Source organism: Perissodus microlepis, chromosome 3 (genome assembly GCF_051167445.1).
Source record: "Perissodus microlepis isolate ML-2025 ecotype Zambia chromosome 3, ASM5116744v1, whole genome shotgun sequence".
NCBI classification, from domain to species: Eukaryota; Metazoa; Chordata; class Actinopteri; order Cichliformes; family Cichlidae; genus Perissodus; species Perissodus microlepis.
Genome location: NC_140463.1, coordinates 34,586,031 through 34,608,709, shown reverse-complemented (window position 1 = coordinate 34,608,709; position 22,679 = coordinate 34,586,031). Strand labels below are relative to the sequence as shown.

Sequence of the window (22,679 nt, the reverse complement as noted above, 5' to 3'; positions counted from 1 at the left end):
TCACTCTGAGTTCTTTTGAAGACCTGAAACAGTTTAACAGCAGGTAAAAATGCTAATGTGTATCAGACTGTATGTGTCTAACTTCTACAGTTTCACTGTTGCTGTTATATTGCTGGCAGCTATTGGCTGTCTACATGTTGTATATGCATATTGGGATTTTCACCCACCGATATAAACAGCATTGTATCACAAAGAAACGTTTACCCACTAGCAGCTAAGTTCTGCAGTTATTTATGTTCTGTGAAAAAGACACTACAAGGCTGTGTTTTTAAGCTATAACATATAGATAGATAGAGATGAACGGCCTCTCATAAACAGACTATTTTTATATAAATAGAACCTGACGATTGTCGATTCTATTTTTTTAATAATATATATATATATATATATAAAATGAAAAACAAACAGCTTCATTTCACTCATGTCTGACAATTTTCCGTCCCAATTGCCGCCCTCGCTTGACCAATCAGATTCGAGCTCGCGCTTTCGTGGAAACCAATGAGGGCGCGGCTTCCGTCCGGCAGTCCGAGGGGATGCCGGGATAAAAACTTAGCAGTGGCGCTTGGGAAAGTTTCGGGAAGAGTAGGAGGGAGGGGACTCGGGAGTGGAAGTGTAGTAACCCGACAGCGAGCATGACCGACGCCGAGGCGCAGAGCGCTCCACCATCGGCACCGGTGGAAGACAAACCACAGCCGGAGAGGAAAGTTATAGGTGGGTGTAGAAGTACTCTATCCGCCAAGATTTCTTGGTAAATATCCAGAAAACGTTTAAAGTTAGCGCCTTCTGACCGAGGCTGGATGTGAAAAACAATGTGTGTGTTTATATATATATATATTTTACCCTTCCTTCTGTGATATTTCTTGAAGTGTGTGATGCAAGCTGGTTGAATTTCTGTTAATTACAGCAGCCTGGGGTGCCACTGCTGTCTCTGGTGTGGTACTTTTTAGGCAACACGTGTTTGAGGTTGAGTTTTTAAGGTTTTTGTAGGGACTATATTCCAAAAAAAAAAAAAAAAAAAAAAAAAATGCTTAATCTCGTGCTGTTGAAAACGAAGTTATTTGACTGTCACACATATTGACTTGTAAAGCTCACGCCTAATAATAATAAAAGGCCTCGAGGACACAGGTGCTTTTTTTTCAAAAAGAAAAAAAAGTTTTCCCCACATGTCAGTCCAGTGGCTGCCTCTGGTTTAATCACAGATATTTGTGTTTGTGTAGGTATGGAGCTGATTCAGACTGTATAGAAATCCATGTTAACCGAACACTTTGAACGCATGACCCAATTTTTCTTCTTTATCAGCTGTCGTTCACGCGCTTAGTAAGCGAAACACGCGCACGTGCCCTCCCAGCTGCAAATCATTGCAGAAGGAAATTTGGCCAAATTAAATGAGTTTAGACTGCCGTAAAACACAAAAACGAGCCGGCTTTGAGCTTGTCTCTGTGAGGAAGAATACATCGTTCAGGTGTCCGTGTGACTCGTCTTGAACTCCTTAATTGTCAGAAGTGTTCCCATGTCGCCTCGTGACCTAGTGCAGGCCTGGTTTCAAAGTCTTGCGGTTAATGATTGATCCATAGAGCTCCCACTTGCGAGCAGGTCACCGCTGATGTAATCAAGATAACGGTGTGAGCTCTGAATGACTACTTGCTCTAGAACACTTCCTTATTCTTTTGATCTGCTCTTGTTGTAGCCACTTTGGTCCAAGGCACAGTGAAATGGTTCAATGTGCGTAATGGGTATGGATTCATTAACAGGTAAGGTGTTTTTAATTCTCCCTTACTTTTTTTAGTATTCCTCACTTTTTTAAGTCCATTGTTTGCTAATGAAGTTTTATTTCTTGCAGGAATGACACCAAAGAAGATGTATTTGTTCATCAGGTAAGGTCTTTCTTTTTCTTCTTCATGGGATTTAATTGTACCCACATTTTTAATGCTAGCCATGTTTCCTCAGACAGCAATCACGAAGAACAATCCCAGGAAATTTCTCCGCAGCGTTGGAGATGGGGAAATTGTAGAGTTTGACGTGATTGAAGCAGCTAAGGTATGGCAGGGACAAAATGTGACATTCTCGGCTGTTTAAAAAAGGTTTAAATAAAACTGCTCTTGGAGAAAGCATTTCAGGCATGTCTCTGTTCCGAAGGGCTCCGAAGCAGCTAATGTTACCGGTCCAGGTGGTGTTCCGGTAAAAGGAAGCCGCTATGCGCCCAACAAACGGCGATTCCGTCGACGGTTCTTTCCCCGAAGCCCTCGGCCCGGCGACCAGAACAAACCAGTCGATGGCCAAGGTCCTGATACTGACAGATCGGGAGAGAGTGAGGGAGCGAGGCCTCAGCAACGCCGCCGTAGGCCGCGCAGGCCACGGCCGGAGACACAAGATGTAAGCTAAAGCGGAAAGATGGGTGTGAGGGAGACTACAACCTTTAGGATGATGCTGGACATTGAGATGGATTGAAGTAGTTGAAAACTTATGTTGTGTTAATGGTCTTTTGTCTGTTTTTCCAATTTAGGGTGAAGTTGGCGAGCAGAAGGATGGAGACGAAGAGGGTGGTCAGACACAGAGTGATCAGACACAGAGTGATCAGACCCAGCGGCCGCCACGACGCAGATTCTGGCGCCCATACCGCAGGTAACTTAACGGTCCTGCTTAGATATTCTGTTTGAAGGACTTCTTGATTCTTGAGGCAATTTAATGTGCTTTCCTCGGATTCAGGCCATTCCGTCCTCGCCCACCTCCCAATCAGGCTGTAGAAGACCAGCAGGCGGCTGCACCAGCAGAGAGCCTGGAGAAGAGTGAGCTAAAGCAGCAGCAGCCACAGCATGAGGTGGCGGCAGCGGCGGCACCTGACAGCCCTCAGACCAATGGAGAAGCAGGGGAGGGCCAAGGCCAGAAACAACGCCGCCAGTTCAGACGACGCAGGCAAAGGAATTCAGAGTCCTCTGTCTCCAAAGTAAGATATTTTTGATCTTCAGCTATATCAAGATCACTCAGTGAGGAAACTATGCACAGATGAGCTGTTAGTGATGTTTGGGGAGGAAAAGATCAGTACCCACATGAGCTTATTTTTCACTGCCAAGCTGTCCTGGTCACAGAAAACGATTATCAGAAGATATTAAGGCTCTAATGCAAGCAGTAAAATACTGAACACTTATCGTCACCATGCCCGGCGGATGGGCTGGCGGGCGAAACGCACCTAAGTTTGAATGCAAGAACGAGGTGATGTAGTAGTAGTAATAATAATAATAATAATAATAATAATAATAATAGATTGCATTTATATAGCGCTTTTCGGGGCCCTCAAAGCGCTTTACAAAACACTGGTGGAGGCAAGCTACAGTTGTAGCCACAGCTGCCCTGGGGCAGACTGACAAAGGATACCATGGGTGTGTCTACAAAAGTCTTGTACAAGTTCAAATCTCAGGGACCTTGACCTCAAGGTCAGAGGTCACGTTTTCTCTAAATCACCTAGGATTTTCAAATTTATAACTTGGTTGCATCTGATAGTAGGCTGGGGGGCAGCACTGAGAGCCGCCATCATTTTTAAATATACTTGTACTGTAGATGTTTTTGTATATTTTACAGTCAATGTGTGTTATTCTCATTGGCTTTAATCAGAATTTGAGTGGAAAAACTACAGTTTGCCTCATCTGAAAATATGCCTGATTGACAATGAAAACCCTTAAGTCCCTGTAATATTTATACTGTCTAGATGGTAGACAGGAGTCTAACTATTAGATGAATTTCTATGGTTTTGTGCCTGTATGATGGTTTAGCTGGATCTTCTGAAGTTCTAAAGCTTTGGTATTTTACTAATATTTTCACGTCTTTTCCATGTATTGAAGAATGATACAGAGAAGTCTGCATCAGAGCCTAGCACCCCACCACAGACCTCAAAGCCATCTGATACAAAACCCACATCAAAGTCGCCAAAGACCTCTCCCAAAATCTCCCCCAAAACGATAAAATCGCCTGAGGTAAGACATTAAAGTTGCTCTTTGCTTTCCCAGCTGGTTCATTTTTCATTGGTAGGTGTTTTTGTTGACAAATCTCAGCTGTGTTCTTCCCTTCAGCAGGCAGCTCCAACAACTGTCCCAGCACCAGCAGAGTGATGACCACGAGGATGGTCACACGACCCTTGGCAAGAGGTGGGACCCCACACTAAAGTGGCGCAACCTTGGATTAGACAGGGTGGGAGACATGAGGGTGTAGGGTTGCACTTCTTGTGCTGCATGTGCAACATTAGCAGTCTGTCACAGAGGGCCTGATGATGGACATTAACTCTTTAGTCAAGTAAATGGATTTAAGGCGGAATGATGGCATTGAAAGGAGTCTTTGAGAACGCTGCCTGTGTTTGGAGTCAGACTATTGTTTAACACAGGGAAGATTTTTGGCTCAAATTCTGGGAAATTGGATTTTCTTTCAATATAATCCTTGGCTCGGGATTAAAAGTGCCCTTTTTATTTTTAAATTAAAGGTCTTTTTTTTTTTTTTTTTTTTTTTTTTTTTTTTTTGTGGTCTTTCTTTCAATCCATCTCTCCTGCGCTTTCTTTTGTTTCTCATAGGTCCTAGGGTTGGAGGACTGGACCTATTTCAGACCACATGCACTGCTCTCCCCTCCCTGCACTCCCCCAATCCTCCATCCTACCACTTCTCAGTCATCCTTCAGGCCCCTTCCCCACCCCCTCATCTTGTCTTGTCCTGTCCACACTGACATCTGGAGAGGGTGGGAAGGGAGCGCAGGGTAAGGGGATACAGGTAGTTGGTGGGTGCACATTTAGAAATTGAAAGTACAGCTTTTAAAAAGGGGGAGAGAGGGAAAAAATGGAAATGTTATTCCACCCCCTTAGAAATATTTTCTTTAATAGAGCAGAAGGGGCCCATCATGTAGTTTAATTTGGCTTCTGATTAATTTGGTTAAAGAGGGGAAAGCTAAGCAGGTCTGCGATTGGTGATGCATAATGGGAGTCTGTTTAGTTCTGTTAACACCTCAAATCAATTCTTGAAACGTACTACTCCCTTAATCTTCTTGGTTGAGGTTGGATTAGAAAGAAGCTTAATTTCCTTTTTGTTTTACTTGTGTGTGTGCTTTTCTTTGGAGGGGATTATGTGCAATGTTAATACTTAAAATGCTAATTAATAAATCATGTTTGCAAATCAAGATTCACTGATGCCTTTGTACCATGTTTATGTTGCCAAAGTAATTGGATTACTGTTGTAGTGTAGAAATTGAAGGTGTAGAAATGAGGGTTCTTCAGGTGGTTTCATTAACAGTATTTGCAGTACTTTCACTCTGGTTACATAACCTCTGCATCAACATTCACACTACAGATTACAGATCTCTGAAAAGTCTGACACATTAAAGAATAGACGGCACACGTGACGGATGCAAAGAAAGCACAACAAAAACTTTGTGTGGCACAAACCTTGAAAGTCGGTGCTTGTACTTGGAAATTTCTCGAGTCTGCCTACAAAGCCGAACACCAGCTGGAGTGCGTAAAGAAATTAAAACCTAGACCCTCAAACACACTATGTACACATGAAATACAAAAGGCTTGATCAGAAGTAGCATTTCTGTGGTGCAGTGAGTTTCCTATTATCAGAGGAGTACTTTCACACTTAAGTTGAGAACACATGTGAAAACCCAAAATATCAGCGTTTTGGTACTGATGCAGAAAATGCTTTTGGTAACCTAACAACCAGAGGAGTATGAGGGCTCATGTTCAAATTTCTGAGGCAAAATTTTGTTTCTTTACTGAAACTCATTTCCCCAGAGCACTACCCATACTGAGCCAATCGCAACCATGCATCCAACAAGGATAGTTTGTTACAACTGTTTACACTTTCAGGTCACACAGTACTGCGTCACACTATAATCCGATTGGTTGCAGTCCTGTCGACATGAACTTTGAATTACCTTTGCTGTAATTTGTGCAAATGAAATCATGTGGACAGAAGCTGGCAGGGAAAGACCATTAACTGTCCAGACTATATGAATGTGACACTCGTGTCCTGGGATGACCCCTCCATCGGCTAATATCTGGAGGAGTTCAGAGCAATGTCTGTGAAATCAACTCCAGAGGCATTTTGGTCCACTTGATAATGCCCCTTGAGAAGTTTCAGACTGGTATTTTTACATTGATGCCAGGTTACACTTTAGATACATAAACATAGCACATAAAATCAGTTTCTAAAAGTATAACATGATTAAATGCATCTGTTACCTGTTCTTAAAGAACAAAAACACTACCTACCCATCATACTACCTTTTCTACATCTGCTTTGAGTAAATAACGGCTATAAATACCGGGTATTACAGACACACTTCATTTGGCACCAAAAAAGATTCAAAACCCACAGTGTGTCGACGTGATTCCTGTCATTGGAGATCAAAAAATCAATTCATATGTTAACCTCTTAAATGTGTGTTCCCATCTTTGGTAAAAACATCACACTCCTGGCTGCTCATCCTATTGTTTCTATGCCTAAAAACTTTGAAAACTGTAGATATGTTTATAAAGTGCAGGAATTCCCAAGTCTCTCCACATCCATCTGTCAATACTGCAACTGACTGCCATCACCATGGAATAAAGTCTTATTACACTGGCAGTCAATGCCAGACAGGTTGTTCTTATGTGCATCTTCTTCCCTTGAAACTACAGCAGTCGACCTTTACTCCACTGGTTCGTAGCCTTTCAAGTGAAGCCAGAATTCATAACTATTAACCCTGTACTGCAGTGCTACCACCAAAGGACAATTCCATAACACCCAAATTGTCACACACTTTTAACACTGCTTTTTCACCACAATCTATGTGAAAAAAAAAATAAAGATCTCAATATACATATTAGCAAATAAAAGTTTGGTGTCATGCCCCTTTACCCAACTTTTCTCAAGCTGAGCTCAGTTCCATTTTTCTCAGTTCCACGGGGCATCTTCAGTTCATGGTATCCTCCCCCAAGTAGTCCATCTCAGTGCTGGGTTTGTCTATGTCCATACCCATGCCTATGCTCATATCCATATCCATCATCCCTCCAGCTGAATGCTGGTGAAAATTGGCTGCAATCTGGTCAAAGGTCTTGCCCCGTGTCTCTGGTACCCGGAAAAATGTGAAGATGAGGAAGAACAGAAGAAGAGCTGCGAAGATCAGGAAGACGTATGGCCCACAGAGGTCCTGCGGAATGATGGGAAGAAGGTCGGATTATAAAGAGTTGAACTTTAACTTTAAGGAAGAATTGCAAACTTGATGCCACATGCCGCTATTAACCGGTCAAGTAGCGGTTTTCATGTTTTCATCTGTCTGTCCAGACTTAACTTTTCAAATGTGAATAAAAAATTTGATTTTGTAAGGTTGGTGACCTTTAAAGACCAAAATCTAATCAGTTTATCTAAGAGGATAAAAGATTGTCGAGCCAAAAAAGAATGCCAAAACAAAACTGAAGTGGGTGAAAAATGGAAATCCATTTGTGGACATGCACAACATCCATTGTGGATACTCACAGCGACATACTGGAAGCACATGCCAATAATAAAGTTGGCAGTCCAGTTGGAAAAGCCTGCAACAGCCATGGCAGCTGGCCTTGGACCTTGAGAGAACAGCTCAGCTACAAAGAACCAGGGGATGGGACCTGGGCCAACCTCAAAGAAGGCCACAAAACCAAAGATAGAAAGCATGCTGATGTAGCTCATCCATGGAACACTGTCCTATAGAGCAGAAGAAAAGTGGATTCAGATGTTTGTGGAGACTAGAAATCATAGATAAAATACCGAAGTCTGGAATACCATAGTCTGGATTTTATTTATTTTCCTTTTTTTGGATCGGGGCTTACTTACAAGTAAAGCAAGAGCCATGGTCATGATGACGGCACAGATGCACATTCCACCAAGTCCTAACATGTGGAGCGTCCGTCGACCCGTCCTCTCTACCAGGAAAAGCTGTTAATATGAAGGTAAAGGGGGGATGGGGGGTTAACCTCAGCTGACATTTGGAGCTAAAGCATTTTATTTTGTCAGATTCTTTCTCAAATATGTATAACGTCAGGTCACTATCATGCTAAAACCACATTTACCATATACCTAACTGCAGTTCAGGACTTCTAAAACAGTGTTAACCATAGTTTAGCAGTGATTTTACAAGCGTGCGCTCATAAAACAATCTATTGTATCAAATCACAATAGTCAGTCTGTAACCCTGAAGCCGTGGCACTCTTACGGCTAAAGTCGTACATCTTAATTTTGACTCCTCTTATCTTGTTTACCCTTTGATAACAGTGTTAAACAGTAATAGAGTGACTCTGTGACAGGGCGTGAATGTTTATTGTTCCAAATTCAAAAAGTTATTTAAACGCTCCCAAATTGAATTTCAAAAGTGCGATAAAGGCACGTCGGTGCGATTTCTCACCGAGACTACCGTGAAGGCACAGTTCACCACCCCGGCTCCTATGGTGGCATAAACTGGACTCTGGACTCCTGCTTTCATGAAGATACTGGTGGAATAGTAGAAGATCTGCCAGAGGAGTAAACAAATTTAGGTCAATGTTGAACAGCACTGGCTCCTGATTTTAAAGGACTGCTTGTTTCTGGAACTTTAGGTGAGTCAGTGTAATTTCAAGGACTCACTGCATTAACCCCCGACAGTTGCTGGGAGAGCTGCAGGAGGATGGCGATGATGATGGGCTGGCGGTAAAGCGAAGAGCGAAAGAGTTCGGGTATGGACACCTTCCTCTCCATGTCCATCCTCCGCTTCTCCTCCTTCATCTCTGCCAGCATGTCACCCACCTCCTGTCTGCCTGTTAGCCTCCTCAGGCCTGCAGAAAGCAGAAATGTAGGAAGTTTTTTTTCATGTACAAAAACTCATCTGACATTTTAGCAGCTAATTCCGTAAGTCCAACTGATACTCTGTACATTGAGTCCTGTAAATGTCTGATGATGTGATGGCATAGACCCGTCATCATTAATCCTTACTTTTTGTATAAGACAGTAGTTGAAAAAAACTCAAGTGACAGATATCCAGATTTTCTGTTGTGTGTAACATGACATCACCCAAACCTTGAGGCATTTTGGCAATTGCAATTTTGGCTTATAAACCCAGACATCATGAGTGAGGAGTTGATCTGACCGAGGAACTGGAGTCACCACACAGCATGTAAAGGCAAGGCCAAATAGCCGTGGTTTAAACTATAACCTGATTTATCTACTATTTAACTCACCGTGAGACTATGATTTACAGAATTAGTTAAAAAATATTTTAAAGTAATTACTGAGGCCATAAACTCAGCAGAAAAAACAGTTTACTGTGGTCAGAGATAAGACTTTTGTAAAATCAGACTTCTTTTTGCAACCAGAGGAGTCTCCCCCTGCTGGCCAAAAGAAACAGTGTTGCCAACTCCTCAGTAAGGAAAATCGCTATTGGCTGTCCTAAAAGTCGCTAGAAGTCGCCAAATGACGTCATCGCCTAAGTTGCATAATTGGTCATGCTAATGTCATTGTAACCTACGTTGTTGGAGAGAGAAATAACATCCTGGAAGACACATAAAGTGAGTAAAAAACGTCCTAAATGCAGTTAGAATTTATTTAGAACTACAAATTAAATTTATTTTAGCAATTATTGTTTTTTAATGTCACAATTCCAACCCTGCTCCTTTATCCGGGCCTGGACCGGCAAAAGTGACCCGAAATTGGAACTCTGGTGGAGTTACTTTGTGTGTGAGAGTGTGTGTTTATAAGTAGTTTTAAACCTTGTGATCCACAAAACAGCATAACAGTAAAAGAACTGACTGCGTTACAGTCAGTGCGGGAGCAGCGGCTTCGCTCATGCGCGATTCATTTGCTGTTTGGACGCACAGGTGTGAACGTCTCCTGCCCTGATAGCAGCTGGGGGAGGACTATCCTCCGCCTGGGAGCGCTTTGGCAAGGGTGAGGTGCCCAAAGCAGCACTGCTGCCTGTTGAGAGTAAGAGCTATACGCGTTTTCACGTCAAAAAGTCTTCATAAATAAGTCTCCAGTAATACCAGAAAAAGTCGCCAGATTTGTCGCTAGTCGCTTTTTAGAAAAAAAGTCGCTAAGGGGGTCTGAAAACTCGCTAAATATAGCGACAAAGTCGCTAAGTTGGCAACACTGAAAAGAAAGAATGCAGATTTCAGGCACTTCGAGTTAGTTTCGCTTCTCAGGTACGAACATTAGTCTCCATCAGTTATATATAAGAAAGTATAAAGTGATATGGGTCAAAGTGGGACAAACTGAAACACAGTAGCTGACTGCCCCTCGCTGAGCTTGGTTGAACTGAAGGTTTCTTCCTGTTAAAAGGGAGTTTTTCCTTCCCACTGTCACTAAGTGCAGTTTTTTCTTTATTATTGTAGGGTCTTTATCTTACAACATCAAGTGCCTTGAGATGACTGCTGTTGTGATTTTGCGCTATATAAATTAAATTGAATTGAATTGAAATGAAATTGCAAAAAAAAAAAAAAAAGATCCTACATTTCCCAAAATGCAACTCAGCAGCTTATTTTATAAGGCCCTATCTGCCCCCTAATACTAAAAATCCAGTTTATAATGTAAAACTTCACAACGTCAGTGGCTGTAGTTACATAATAAGAATAATAATAGCAAACCAAGACCTTAAAATAACGCAGCCCTACTTACCACTCTTGGCGTGGTGCTCCTGACACCGGACGATGTAGAGGAATCGGGGGCTCTCGGGGCAGAAGGGCAGCAGAGCCATCTGAAGTACAGTCGGCACAACAGTTAATCCCAGCAGAACAGGCCATAAGTGCTCACTGCCGAGTAGCGACTCCAAGCCGAGGACCTGCACAGGGAGAGGAAGCAAGTTTGAGTGTGTGACATTTCAAAAGATAATATGATAAAGCACCTAAAGACAATCCTTCATAGGTGGAAGTAAAGGAAAAGACGGGGAGGTGCACAGACAAAGAGAATGGATTTGAGGATTCAAGATGTGGTTTTTGTGAGCAGATTTTCTAAACGTGGCCTGGAAAGGCCCACTGAATGTCGGGGACATGGAGACAGAGAGAAGATGCCGATGCTATTTATAGACGGTCGTTCCTGCCATACCTGTGCGAAGAGAATGCCAGTGACAATAGCCAGTTGGTGCAACGTCCCCAAAGCTCCTCTGAGACTCGTAGGTGCTATCTCACCCACGTACATTGGTGTCAAGCCAGATGCCAATCCTGCATCAAAGGAAAAGTTAAGGAAGCAAGAGATTGTTAAACCACTCATTAAATGGACACATTAATGGTGAGTAAAAGAGGGAAGAGACAGTGGGCAGCTCACCACAGTAGGCACCAATGATAAAACGTCCAAGGATCATCATTTCAAAGGAGCGGCAGAGCTTGGACATTCCCATCAGACTTCCTCCAATAAAGGCAAACAAGTTGTTTATAAGCATGGCTTTCCTCCTGAAAGAAGCACAGACCTGCATTTTTGAAACCATTTTGAAATGATAAAACAGCAGGTTTTCTGTCCAGCAGAGTTGTGCACATCTAGTTTGGATATGCACACTGTTTAGTAGTGAAAAACCCTAAGAAGCCACTAGAGGGCAGTATCACACAAACTTATTCAGTATCGCACAGAAACTGGTTGATTCAGCACTTTAACATTTAGTTGATCCACAAAATCCTGTAGAAGGCACAGAGGAGTATTAAAGAAAAGTAACATTGGTGTGACTAGATTTTGCAGTCTGGTGTTATTTTACTTTACTAGACTATGATCAGAACCAAAAAAGAGTCTTTCCCACCTAATTTAGAAGTAGCACGGTTCCTACAGCTCAGCTTACACTGTCAGGAATTTACTTGACACAAGCAACAAGATACCTCACGTATATATTTTGTAACATTCTGTTAATACCTTGGGTTGAAAATGTTTTTTTATTATATATATATATTTTAAAAGTCACTGAAAAGTTGCTTCTGATGAGGTTGTAAGCTTATGTAAGCTGCACATTCAGGACTCTGTTAAGATGTCCTTTCAGCCAGTGGAAGCTGTGGACTGCAGCCCAGTTTGCACAGACTCAGGTTACAGCGGGAAACTGGGTCATAACATCCCGGACAGAGCTTTCACTGAATGACTGGTTTTATTTTTGGGCTTATATAGAACTGAGAAGGAGATGCTTATGTATCACAATGAAGGCTAGCTAGAGAAGGCTTTGGACTAGTGTTGTCGTTTGCTTAGATTAAGGTTTTAATTGCTCTGTTTATAATGACGATTTATCATTTGCTGTTGAACACTGTGTGGTGTTTTGTCGTGTCTGCCTGGCTGTTTCCTAAAACAGTTTTAGGTACTTGGTTATCGTTGTAGTGCATTAAAACTTGAAGTCTCTGTTTGTGGTGCTTTTTAAAATTGCTTTCTTGTTTTTCATTCACCCTTAAAACCACGTTTATATGGATCCACTCCAGCTGCATGCAAAATCCTACTTTCCTTACATAAGTGTGTCTTTTTGTGTGTGTTTGAGTGGACTGGGTGCTGCTTTCTTTCTTTTTTTAACTGAAGATACTTCAGACAAACTCCCTACCCACTTCACTCTTCATTAACCTACAGCTTCTATCCATGTACACATGAAAAATCAGACCTTTCATTTGTATGTAAGGAGACTGCGAATAGGAGACTGCGAAGCATGTGTGTCATTCAGGAAGAAGAAATGCGTCCTTTTTAAATCTTTGCTCATGTATTCAGACTTTGTGCAGTTTGTTTCAGATTTCCAGAAAATCTTGTGGTTTGCTTTGAGTAATCTGTGCAACCATGGGGACAGACGGAAACCATCCTCTAAATGTTACAGTTAAAGCAGAGTGTAAGATTAATGAGCTGCAGCCTGTTCTATCTGCTCCATCTCATAAAACAGTATTTCATAGGCTTAGCTTCATGAACCCATCAGGATAAAAGCAACGTATCCCCTCGAGACCACTAGAAAAGGCTAAGCTTGACCTGCGTTGTCTCACCTGCCCAGCCATTCAGAAACAAAGCCCACGCAGAAGGAGGAGAGCATGCCGCCGATGGAGAAGATGGCAACGGACAGCGACCAGAGCGAGGTGAGGGTCCCCGTGGGGATGGGCTCCCCGTACCGGTACATCCATGTTGCATTGTAGTCCCCCTCAATGATCTGCAAGGAGTGCCAAGATAAGTTGGAGCAAGTGACTAGAGGAGTGAGAGAAGAGCAGCACAAACTGGGTAAAACGGAAGGTAAGTTTGGAGCGAGGTCTTGCAGACAGGGCCCGTGTAGAGCTTAAAATCAGCTTTTGTAAACATGGAGTATATAAAATGGGCTGCTTGAAGGCTGGTGGTTAAGTCACTTGTCTGCATGGCTTTGAATACAGTGAACTACGACAGGAAAAAAAAAGCTATATGTCACTTTAAATATGAACTTGGATTAGATAAAGGCTTGCAGCGTCAAGCGCTTTGAATGGCTGCATGGACCGCAAGAGCACTATGTAAATCAGGCCATGGGCTATTTAAATAGACAAGCACACCGTGTAAGTAACAGCTTACTCCCATGAGTTCATATTTTCAGAATGCTTTCCTCATTTTTTTTAAATATAGACTTATATTATCTCACATATACACACTTGTGCTGGGAGGTTTCAGTTAATGAGATCTTTGTATGTACAAGTAACCACCGAGAGCCAGAGGTTTAGAGTTCAGAGTGCTCTAAATACTCGGTTCCAGAGGGTTTTTCTCTGTTCTTGGATCTACATGATGTCATAGAGAGTGGAAAACCCAAACATGGTCACAAATCAGCCCCACCCAGCTGCTGTTTAAGCGATCGCTTTACGTGGGGCAGCCAATCAGAAGAAAGCAGGATTAAAAAGGCTTAAAAATAGGGTGACCTTAAAGGGAGTGTTGCTCTTTGTGTCACACTATTTGTAAGAAAGACGTATTTTGTTAAATCAAACAAGTGATCTGTAGATAATTATGCTCACATTTTCCCAAGTATCAGAAAGGTTTAGTTGATAGCTGTCCTGACCGTGCCAGGATTTTAATGATGGATGTTAGAGCTGAGACTAAATGCCCATAAATGCAAAAGGCTTTTCTACACAGCGTCCAAGTACCGTGATACACAAATAAAGGGCCGCTCTGTTTAAAGAGATAAATGCGGATAAACACACAAAATTTGCTTTCAGATGTGGGAAATGAATCATATTTCTCACGCCTTTTTCTCATCATGCAAACAGAAATATTTCCTTGTTTCCATGACACCTGGAGCAAGGATGTGTTGTCATTTTTGTGATGACACAGACACCCTGCTGTGTCTGTGGTCACCTGACTTTGCTTCGGAAGGCTTCACATGACATAGTTTTATTCTTTTTGGTTTATTGTCTAAACATCACCAGGCAGCGCGTTGTGGTGTCAAAACACACCACCTTGTAAAATCAGGCGAAGCGACTTTGTTGACGTCTGGTTAAATGACAGTGTTAGACTCGTGCATGACACCAGTGTTACATGTTTTATCCTTTCATTTTATATTATGTCCATTTGTCTTTCTTTCTTTTTTTTACCTTCTGTGGCGCATTGATGACACCGATGTTATATCCAAACTCCAAAGATCCAAGGACAGCCGTGAAGACTGATAGAGCGAGGGTTCCAGTCACTGTCTGCAGCAGAAACACACACACACACACATATAGATACACACAAACACAAAGAAGTGAATTACAAATAAAAAACTCATTTTTTTTTCAGAACAGTGAATAATCCTGAAAAGTGTTTTCATAACTGTAACAATAAGATAACTGTTGGACAACCACGATTATCTTTTTAACTCTCACTCTCACTCACTCTCTCTCTCTCTCTCTCACACACACACACACACACACACACACACACACACACACACCCATAACACTGCTGCTCGGCTAACGTCAACTATATATAACCGTGATCCTGACTAGAGACAATCTCTGCAGTGCCGTTCATGACTTCTCTGACTACTTTCATGTCGACGCCTGAACTTTAGCTTCCCTCCAGTTTCCCATCAGCCCTCTGCCACCTGTCTGCAGGGTGACAGACAGGATGACCTTGGGGAATATGAACTTCCTCCACTCCAGCATGGTTATAACATTTTTAATTTCATTTATTTATAGGTCTTTTGTGCTTTTGGAGTTACTCCGCCTGTAAGATTTAAGGCAAAGAAGTCTGTGATGAACTGTTGGATGAACACACAACCACAGACAGGTACTGTCGAAACAACGAGCTTCCTTAAAAACTTTTTTTTTTCCATTTTGGTGACGTGGGCTTATGCACTGACACAACAGCAACATGATGCTGGTGATGCTGGTAAAATTTGCTGGACCTAATTTGACCCCGCAGTTCTGCTCAGCCACCTTCTGCAAATATGTTGTCCGTGTAAATCTGTAACTCTTGACCTTGCTGAGTTGAGCTTTTGATAAGTGCTGCTTAACATTCACAAACCACAACAAAGAGGTGTGTACTGGTGAGCGTGTGCGTCCTTGTGGAAAAGGTAAAGTGCCAGAAGTGGCCACTAATGTTTCATTACACATCCCGCACTTCACTGCATGCACACTTTGCAGTAAATTTCCAGGCATTATGCATGAATCTGCACCTGCTTGTATTTACTGTGAGATATAACACAAGCCCAGATTAAACACAAAGCTATCTCAGGTTGTGCAGGTTATCTCAGTCTTTAAGTGATTTAAATAGAGACAAGCACGTGACTGCTTCTTCCCCTTTTCAGATTTTATGCTTAGGGGAAATATTTTTGCATTAAACACAAACACACACACACACACACACACGCACACACACACCACATCCGAGCATAGTTTAGTCTGTTTCCAGTTTATTCCCAAGGGGGAAACTTTGGGAATTGTTGCCTTAATTTCAGCGTGGATAGCAGCCTATTCTTCCTATTAATAAGATGATGGAAATCTACATCAGGGGAAAGTCAGGCTTAAAACCAGCACTTAGAAACGATTTCTCCAATGGAGTTTGAGCTGGGCAGTAAACATAGAGTTTGTTTATAAAGGCGGTGGCCTGTCATAAGCTTGCAGTTATGAGGCCTGACTTGTAAACTCAGTTTTGGCAGCTCAAGGTCACCACTAAGGACAGAAAGGCTTCCCCCACTCTTTGAAACAGAGTTACTCAAAGCTTCTTCTAGATTCATGACTTTCTCAACATTTGGATTTTGCCTTTAAAATTCTGTTAAAAGTGTATAACGGCTCATGGGATTATTTTAAAGAAGCGCACTACAATCAGGAGATATTTAAAGGTTTTAGGTCAGGAAAAAGTGCTGTGCGTAAAATCTTTCCATAGCTGAAAGTACACATTGCAAAGTTCACAAATAACGGACATCCCTGCAGAAACTCTCCAAACAGGCACAGCTAGATTAACAAACTGTTTATAACAAACTCCAGAAGAAATTACCTCCGCTCCAAGCTGCTGAAACCCGGCCGGCATGATTTTGGCAACTCCTGGCTCCCAGTAGGAGTCTGGTGATAGATGCGTCTGGTGCCAAACGGAGACAAACCCGGGCGTCTTAAAACTGGAGCACTTTAGCACTGAAATCGAACCGAGCTACTAAATCCAAAAGAGAAGAACAAAGAGCTCTGGTGCGTTGTGCCCCGCGGGTTGTCCTCTCTCCTTTGAAGTTTGTGTTGCCTGTCCAGCTGTTAAAGAGTTGACACCGGCATACCCACGTGCACGCCTCTCAGGAGGAGGGGCGGGGTGGGGGGGAGGCAGACGCAGAGAGGCCCTGCAACAGAGGTCAAGACGCAAGCAGGAAGCTCTCCTGACCTAATCTATCTTGGGCTGAAGAGGTGGTGGTGGAAGGAGGGTGGGGGTGGGGTTATTTAGAAGAGGTGTCTGGTTTTTATTATGGTGCTAAGAGATGAAGAATTAAATAACAAAAGGTGTGATTACATTTTCAGATTCCTGTTTAAATCAACAATAATTTATCATTCTCTGGAGCTGTAAGCCAGAGCGACGCAGAGGCCCAAATTTGGTCTCATTTTGGACCGTTTTCATGAGCTTTGTTGCGTAATGGCCATAGACCCCCCCCCCAAAGAACGATAAACTCAATCTGCAAAGCATGTGCAAAGATGCTTCTCCCTTATCACTGACAGCTCAAGGTTAATCACTTCATTTCTGGACCTGCAAATGGAGGACACACAGTTGTGGAGATGTTAAATGTCAGGTGACCTAAAAGTCGGAGTCCGCCATTATGACTCAACTTCCCTAATGGGGAAGTGAAAAGGGGGCTCGTCTTTGCCACTGTGGTCGCCATTGTCTGCCTTCCCAACAGATATAAATCCCTTTCTATTTCAGATCACATGCCAAAGAGGTCATCAGCCTCATTTAACCCCCCTTCCTCCCTTCTCTGTTGCACACAACAAAGCTTAATCCTCTTCCAGCAGGCAACAGGTGGGCCCTAAAATTGGGCCCTGCCACCTGAGTTAGGAGTGTACAGTAGGTGTGGTCAGGGGGAAAGTTTGGGGAGGGACCAAAGGCGTAGATTAGGGAGTGTGTTGTGGGAGGGTTTTGCATTGGGCGGGAGGAATGGAGATCCTGCAAGCAAGCTCAGTGGAAAAAAAAATCTACTCTACATCTCCCAATGAAATGATTCATGACCACCCCTCGCAGACACACCCCCACCTCACACCACTCTCTGGTCAGAGCATGCCGCCCTCTCCTTTGCCTTTTGCTGCCCTCAAACAGTGGGAGAACCCGACACCCCTCATCCAAAGCCAGGGCCCCAAGCACAGTCATGTGTGACTCTCACTAAATGCAGAGAAACTTTACACCATCGGAATAGTGGCGTAGAGCCTCTTCCAGCACAGTTAAGGGGTTTATGTACGCAACCGGGGGGGATTAAGATGATGATATTACAGAGCCAAAAAGTATCACATGAATTCATTTGGAGTGAGCAAGGAAGGCTGAAGACTGGCAAATCGGTACAAACACACCTCACAGACTCAGCGAAGCGCCGAGGAGTTAAAGTTTTTAATGTCACAGTGTCACCTGCGTGTGTGTTTTACTGTTATCCAACCGAAAAAAAGTCGCACAACCACAAACACGCACTCAAACACCACATGACACAGCCAACTAACCCAGTGTGTAAATACTGTTCCTCCTTGTCGTGACCTATTTATCCATGCACAGGCATGTATGGGTGTGTGTGTGTGTGTGTGTGAGAGAGAGAGAGTGGTTGGTGAGGTCACCTGGTTCAAAATCATGCTACTGTAAATAGAGCTGCTGATTGAATGACAGGTGTGTGACAGGCAACAACATTTGCACCAATCTATGTCGTGGATTTTGTTTTATTTCCTGGGATAAAAAAATCTGGAAATCATGATTTTAAAAAGACTGGAAACAAACGTCAGTGATAGAGTTTATCGTTCACATACCACGCATGTATTTTTGGTTGAGTAGTCTCTTTTTACGTGTCACCGTCCTGGGGTAGAAAGAATGTGATCCAAATCAGCAAAAATTGATTTAAGTACACTTTAACAACCCTGATGTTGTATTAAATAAAGGATTAACGATAAGGATTTATTACATCCAACTAATCACTACAATTAGCAAAAAAAGTGTGAGGCTTTATAAACGAAACAGTAACTCTCATCCATGTGTATACCTTTCTTTAATGAAAGAGCCTGCAGTCAGAACAGTTAATATGCTGCAGCATTGTGAATGAATCCTCCACAAGTCTTCTTCCTATCTGCGTTGCGCTGTTGCATTAGACCTCACTGTTGTATCTATATGCTCTCTGGAACTGATCCAGAGTGGACTCAGTGGCCCCCATCAACGCATTCATTCAAAGGTCAAACGGCCGCCTATCCCCAAAGCGGCACCAGCAATCACTGAGCGCTCGGAGAGATGGACGACGACCAACATTCAGCGCGTTCTCTGACAGATCATGCAAGAGTCCCGTGGCGTGACACAAATCCTCCGGCACAGCTGTAGAGGTTGAGAGCAGCCCCAGGGGCCCGTCGGTGCAGCTGTTCGTCTCGCTGGCAAAGGTGCGTCCATGATGGGTGATGAGAGGCAACATCGTCGGGTCTGTTAGGAGAGATTATGAGGGAGATTATTTCATAGTGTTTCTAGTTTAAACCTCAATGTATGTAACGATCAGACGCACACAGGAGCATACAGTAGCTTTATTAACACTACAACTGCCAGCCGTTTTGATCCAGTACTGTGCAGTGACTGATGAATTTGGAATGTCATACAGTGTGTTTGCATGTTTCTCATATGCTTAAAACACACTTCTCCAATATGTAATTATTTAGTTCCCTAACATTTTAGGTTATAATTCAAGCATGCGTTAACCACTTTGCAGTATATAGAGCCAGTCAGTTAAAAAACCCTAAGTATCCCATAGTCTAATTCAAATCAATTTCATATATTTAGTGCCAAATTACAACAACAGTCATCTCAGGTGCTTTATATTGTCAGGCAGAGACCCTACAATCATATGGAGAAATCCCCAACAGTCAAACGACACGCTTTGAGCAAACACTTGGCAACAGTGGGACGTAATAACTCCCCTTTAACAGAAAGAAACCTCTGGAAGAATCAGGCTCAGGGAGGGGAATCTACCTTCACAGTCAACCCTGTGAAGGTAGATGGGCACCCTTGAGCCCATCTGTCACTCCTACCGCACACCTCATAAATGTCTTGTTGTCCTTGAGGCACCTGCTTATGTTTAAGGGTCAAACAGTCAGAAAATATACGTCACACTTGGTGACAGTATGAACATCATCTTTCTGACTTAGAATTTTGGGCAACCTGCAGCTTGACCTCTTTCTACATCTGGTCACGAGAGGAAGATTTGGGTTTGCTCACAAAACATCTTTGTGTCAGAGCAAACTCTTCTGCCAGGACAGCCGCCTATTGTAAGTGGTAACCTTTTTGCACGTTCACATACAACACTGTCATTATCTTCATCTTTGTTGGAAGTTGGAGTAGAAGGCTTAGTGGACAGTTTACTAGACTGCAACTCCAGCTAATGGATTCTAATAGCAGCTTCAGCTTCTAGCTGCCGGCACTTTAGCTTAAACTCCAGCTCATCCTTACTTTCCTTCTTTTTGGCTTCAAGCTCAAGATGGGCAAGACGTACCTTTAAGCGTGTACCAACACTCGGATTGGTGGACTCAAGAGAAAGGCTCAAGTCGTGGAAGTGAGGCCAGAGGTGAGCTTCCACTGTGAACCAATACACTTGCCTTGTAAATGTGGGTAAATGTACAGATTTACCCACAAATAAGTCACACCAAGCCACACAGGGTTACACACTTACAGACAAGATCACTGCAGATCAGATCCCAGGGAACAAAAAAAGGCAGTTTGAGATGGCAGTCTTTATGCAGTGGCTAACGAGCTGCAACACATCTCAGCTATGGCAATAAGGCAGAAAGGATGAGAAAAAGCCCTCTCACATGAGGAGACTGTAGCACCACTAACACTACCAAAGCAAACATCATAGCCCTCTTAGCATAAAACTATGCTGCTCATCGTCACCTCACTTCTTAACCTTCATCAGCTTTATCCCTCTGTAGTTACTACATCTCTGCTTGAAAAGACTGTGTTTTTCAAGCTGGTAAAAAAGTCAATTGACCAGCCCATATTTTGCAGCTTTTGCAGCTATAACAGCTTCAGCTCTTCTGGAAAGGCTTTCCGCTAGGTTTACGGCTGTTTTATGAGAATTTCTGACCATTCTGCCTGAGGTACATTTGTGAGGTCACACACTGGCCCACAGTCTCCGCTCCAATTCACCCCAAAGGTGTTCAATTAGGCTGAGGTCAGAACTCTGTGATGGCCAGTCAAGTTCTTCCACCTCAAAAGATCTCATTCATGTCTTTATGGACCTTTCTTTGATGCACTGGTGTGCAGTGATGTTGGAACAGGAAAGGGCAATCCCCAAACTGTTCCCAAAGACTCCTGAAAAACAACCCCCCTCCTCCACTAACTTTACATTTGCACAGTACAGTCATATAAGTTTTCTTTTAAATTTAACCTTTAATTACACAGGTAGTCAGTGTGTTTTAAGCACAAATAATGTACTGGGATATGAGAAACATGCAAACACACTGTATGTAATGCCATGTTTGTGCAACAGGTATTCCCATTGAAACTCAATGAGACGGTGATGATTTCACCAAAACATTTGTACGTCTTTTGAAAAGCACAGTGTCTAGTCATTGACTAAACTGTTTGCGTAACATGTACTCTGTTAAATAATAAGGCAGTAAACCAGTAATAGATTTATAGATAAAGTGATACCGATGAACCATCCTGTGTAAGGCCATTGAGGACAAGTCAACCAGAAAATATAGAGTACAGTGGTGTGTTAAAGGTTTACAGCCTGTTGTAAATCTTAATGCCCCATGATCGACAGAATCCAACAGATGAAGAGAGTGAGCAGAGGCATTCATGTAAATTATGTCACCGCAATAGGAGGAGGGGTAGGGAGGTGGCAGCAACTTATGGTGAAAAAGAGACATGATCCGTTTCTGAAAAAGAACCCTAACTTCAGCCTTAGTTTCTTTAATACATGGTTGATGTGTGGCTTAAAGGAAAAAATGTCATCAATCACAATACCTAGGTATTTGTATGAGGTTTCAATGGAAGTGCCTCAGTACAGTTCTCCTGGCAACCGCCAAACCCAGACTTGTCCATCAAATTACACGATGGAGAAGCTTGATTCGTCACTGTAGAGAACAGATCTCCACTGCTGTAGAGTCCAGTGGTGGCACACTTTACACCACCACATCCAACACTTTGCTCTTGGTAATGTAATGCTTGGATGCAGCTGCTTGGCCGTGGAAACCCATTCCATGAAGATCTTTTGAGCTGATCTGAAGGCCACATGAAGTTTGGAGCTCTGTAGTGATTGACTTTACAGGAAGTTGGCGACCCCACTTTATGCCTCAGTATCTGCTGACCCTGCTCTGTGTATTTACCACTTGTTAGTAAATACTTTGGGCAATACAGTGTATGTCATCTAGACCAACCACCTTTCCACTCTTCATCCTCTGTCCCCACTGCCTCCTTACCAATCCTCTGCACCTCCTCATTCAGTAGCTTTCTTTCTGTCCTGCTCTTTCTCTCCCTCTCGCTTTCTTAATTAATCAGGTCCTCAGAGTGTTCCTTCCATCTTCTAAACACACTCTCCTCATTTGTTAGACTAGAAGAGAAAGTATTTCTGGCCTTCTGAATGACTTCATTTCTTATTTGTAAGTTGAACATACGGATAGCATTAAACTGTACTTTGACATCCACTCGTTTCTCTCTCCTTGTTATTATGATGTCACATTCAAATACTCATCAGAAAACCTTAAAATATGAGAGATCTGACTGAAAAGGGAATGATCCTTAAAACCAAGACAATTGAAAATGTATTGGCCCATAGCGTAGCCTCAGCCTTTACATTTGGATAACTTTGGAAAGTATTTAAACACTGCAATCGCAATTTTAGTGTACAATATGTGTTTGGTGGGATTTATTCAAATAAATATATAATAAAGATACATTTATTGAGATCTCTCTTGAAAACCAAATCACATCAATGAAAGCGTTGACACTTTTCCATTATAAGGTCAAGGTTTTGACCAAGTTTATCGCTTTTCCTACGAACGGTGCCGTGTTCACGATAGTTTTGAACACATCGTCATCGTTTCGTTTGCGTTTTGTCAGAAAAGCAGCTCTGCGATTGGACAAGCTAACTCTTA

General features: G+C 42.7%; 2 protein-coding genes across 4 annotated transcripts; one reads left to right on the top strand and one right to left on the bottom strand.

The window, feature by feature from the left end:
- Positions 1-543: 543 nt before the first annotated feature.
- On the top strand, positions 544-4,671 carry LOC146391310 (Y-box-binding protein 2-A-like). 3 transcript variants are annotated; one of them, XM_084924178.1, is made up of 10 exons: positions 544-711; positions 1,688-1,751; positions 1,841-1,874; positions 1,948-2,037; positions 2,137-2,373; positions 2,504-2,622; positions 2,707-2,944; positions 3,837-3,968; positions 4,068-4,139; positions 4,557-4,671. In XM_084924178.1, the coding sequence occupies exons 1-9, from the start codon at positions 633-635 to the stop codon at positions 4,101-4,103; spliced, it is 1,029 nt and encodes a 342-aa protein (XP_084780304.1). In that variant the 5' UTR covers positions 544-632; the 3' UTR covers positions 4,104-4,139; positions 4,557-4,671. The 3 variants fall into 3 exon arrangements, with proteins under 3 accessions (XP_084780304.1, XP_084780303.1, XP_084780302.1); XM_084924177.1 differs by having other exon boundaries at positions 545-711; positions 4,065-4,139; XM_084924176.1 differs by lacking the exon at positions 4,557-4,671 and having other exon boundaries at positions 545-711; positions 4,065-4,531.
- On the bottom strand, positions 4,512-16,581 carry LOC146391309 (solute carrier family 2, facilitated glucose transporter member 4-like). Its single transcript, XM_084924172.1, has 11 exons — positions 16,378-16,581; positions 14,493-14,588; positions 12,939-13,099; positions 11,278-11,402; positions 11,059-11,174; positions 10,633-10,795; positions 8,611-8,798; positions 8,393-8,497; positions 7,825-7,926; positions 7,492-7,695; positions 4,512-7,165 (listed from the first exon to the last, which is right to left on the bottom strand). Exons 1-11 carry the CDS (start codon positions 16,408-16,410, stop codon positions 6,929-6,931), a joined length of 1,530 nt encoding a protein of 509 aa, XP_084780298.1. The 5' UTR covers positions 16,411-16,581; the 3' UTR covers positions 4,512-6,928.
- Between the last annotated feature and the right edge of the window lie 6,098 nt (positions 16,582-22,679).